The 1,127-nt window shown below is 49.9% G+C and overlaps 1 protein-coding gene across 1 annotated transcript in view; it reads right to left on the bottom strand.

Moving 5' to 3' along the window:
- CCNA1 (cyclin A1) overlaps nucleotides 1-1,127 on the bottom strand; it is a 12,866-nt gene that overhangs the window by 2,459 nt on the left and 9,280 nt on the right. The window contains exon 5 of the mRNA XM_006874378.1: nucleotides 530-734. Within this exon, the coding sequence (XP_006874440.1) occupies nucleotides 530-734 (205 nt within the window). The remainder of the gene's footprint in view (nucleotides 1-529; nucleotides 735-1,127) is intronic.

Raw genomic sequence — 1,127 nt, 5'->3', positions numbered from 1 at the left:
TTATAGATCATCCACTCACAGCGCCCCCTGGTGTAACAGAGGAGAACTGCCCCACAGGGTTTCCTAGGCTGTCATCTATTTTATCACTATATACTCGTATATACTCTTATAGATCATCCACTCACAGCGCCCCCTGGTGTAACAGAGGAGAACTGCCCCACAGGGTTTCCTAGACCATTGTCTTAACTGGAGGAGATCTGAAGCAGCCAACGCTCCAGTTGGCAGATGAGCCCAGTGTTGAACCTGTGAGAGCAGATCCAACTTGAAGTGGGTTCATTTTGCTACCAACTTGCAGCTATCACTAGAATGTGGTTTAAATCCAAAAACAGTACCACACCCGAGCTCCAGACTAACATGGTGATCACTGCCCATGCTACAAGATGCAAACAGGAGCTGGCCTCCTAGCTGGGCGTCGTTTTGGGGAGCAACCCTCTGTACTTGTTGAGAGGTGTTTCTAAGCCCTAGATCGGGATTCCAGGGGGACGCTGAATTCCACCCTCTTGGCACTGATGTCAGGGGGCCAGCATACCTTGGCCAGGTTCTCGGTCCGGATGCACACCCCCTGCCTGCGTAGGTACTGGAGGAGGAACTGGTTTGTGGTTGGGACGGTCAGGTCGAAGGCCAGCACCTTCAGGAGCAGGTGCTCCATTCTCAGCAGCTGGCGTTTGGTATAGGTGTCGTCAGTTATGTAGACAAACTCGTCCACCTCGGGGGGGTAGACCTCTTCATACTTCCTGAGGGGAGAGAGTCTGTTAGGGGGTGCCTGGAACACACAGGGTGGGCCGCGTCATATGTAAAAGCATATAATGACACAACATATGACCTAGGAAACCTTCTGGGGCAGTTCTACTCTGTTACACCAGGGGGCACTGTGAGTGGATGATCTATAAGAATATATACGAGTATATAGTGACACAATAGATGACAGCCTAGGAAACCCTGTGGGACAGTTCTACTCTGTTACACTAGGGGGCACTGTGAGTGGATGATCTATAAGAGTATATATGAGTATATAGTGACACAATAGATGACAGCCTAGGAAACCCTGTGGGCAGTTCTACTCAGTTACACCAGGGGGCGCTGTGAGTGGATGATCTATAAGAGTATATATGAGTATATAGTGACAC

The sequence above is a fragment of the Chrysochloris asiatica genome, unplaced genomic scaffold (assembly GCF_000296735.1).
Source record: "Chrysochloris asiatica unplaced genomic scaffold, ChrAsi1.0 scaffold00272, whole genome shotgun sequence".
NCBI classification, from domain to species: domain Eukaryota; kingdom Metazoa; phylum Chordata; class Mammalia; order Afrosoricida; family Chrysochloridae; genus Chrysochloris; species Chrysochloris asiatica.
This window is presented reverse-complemented; position numbering and strand designations above follow the sequence as displayed.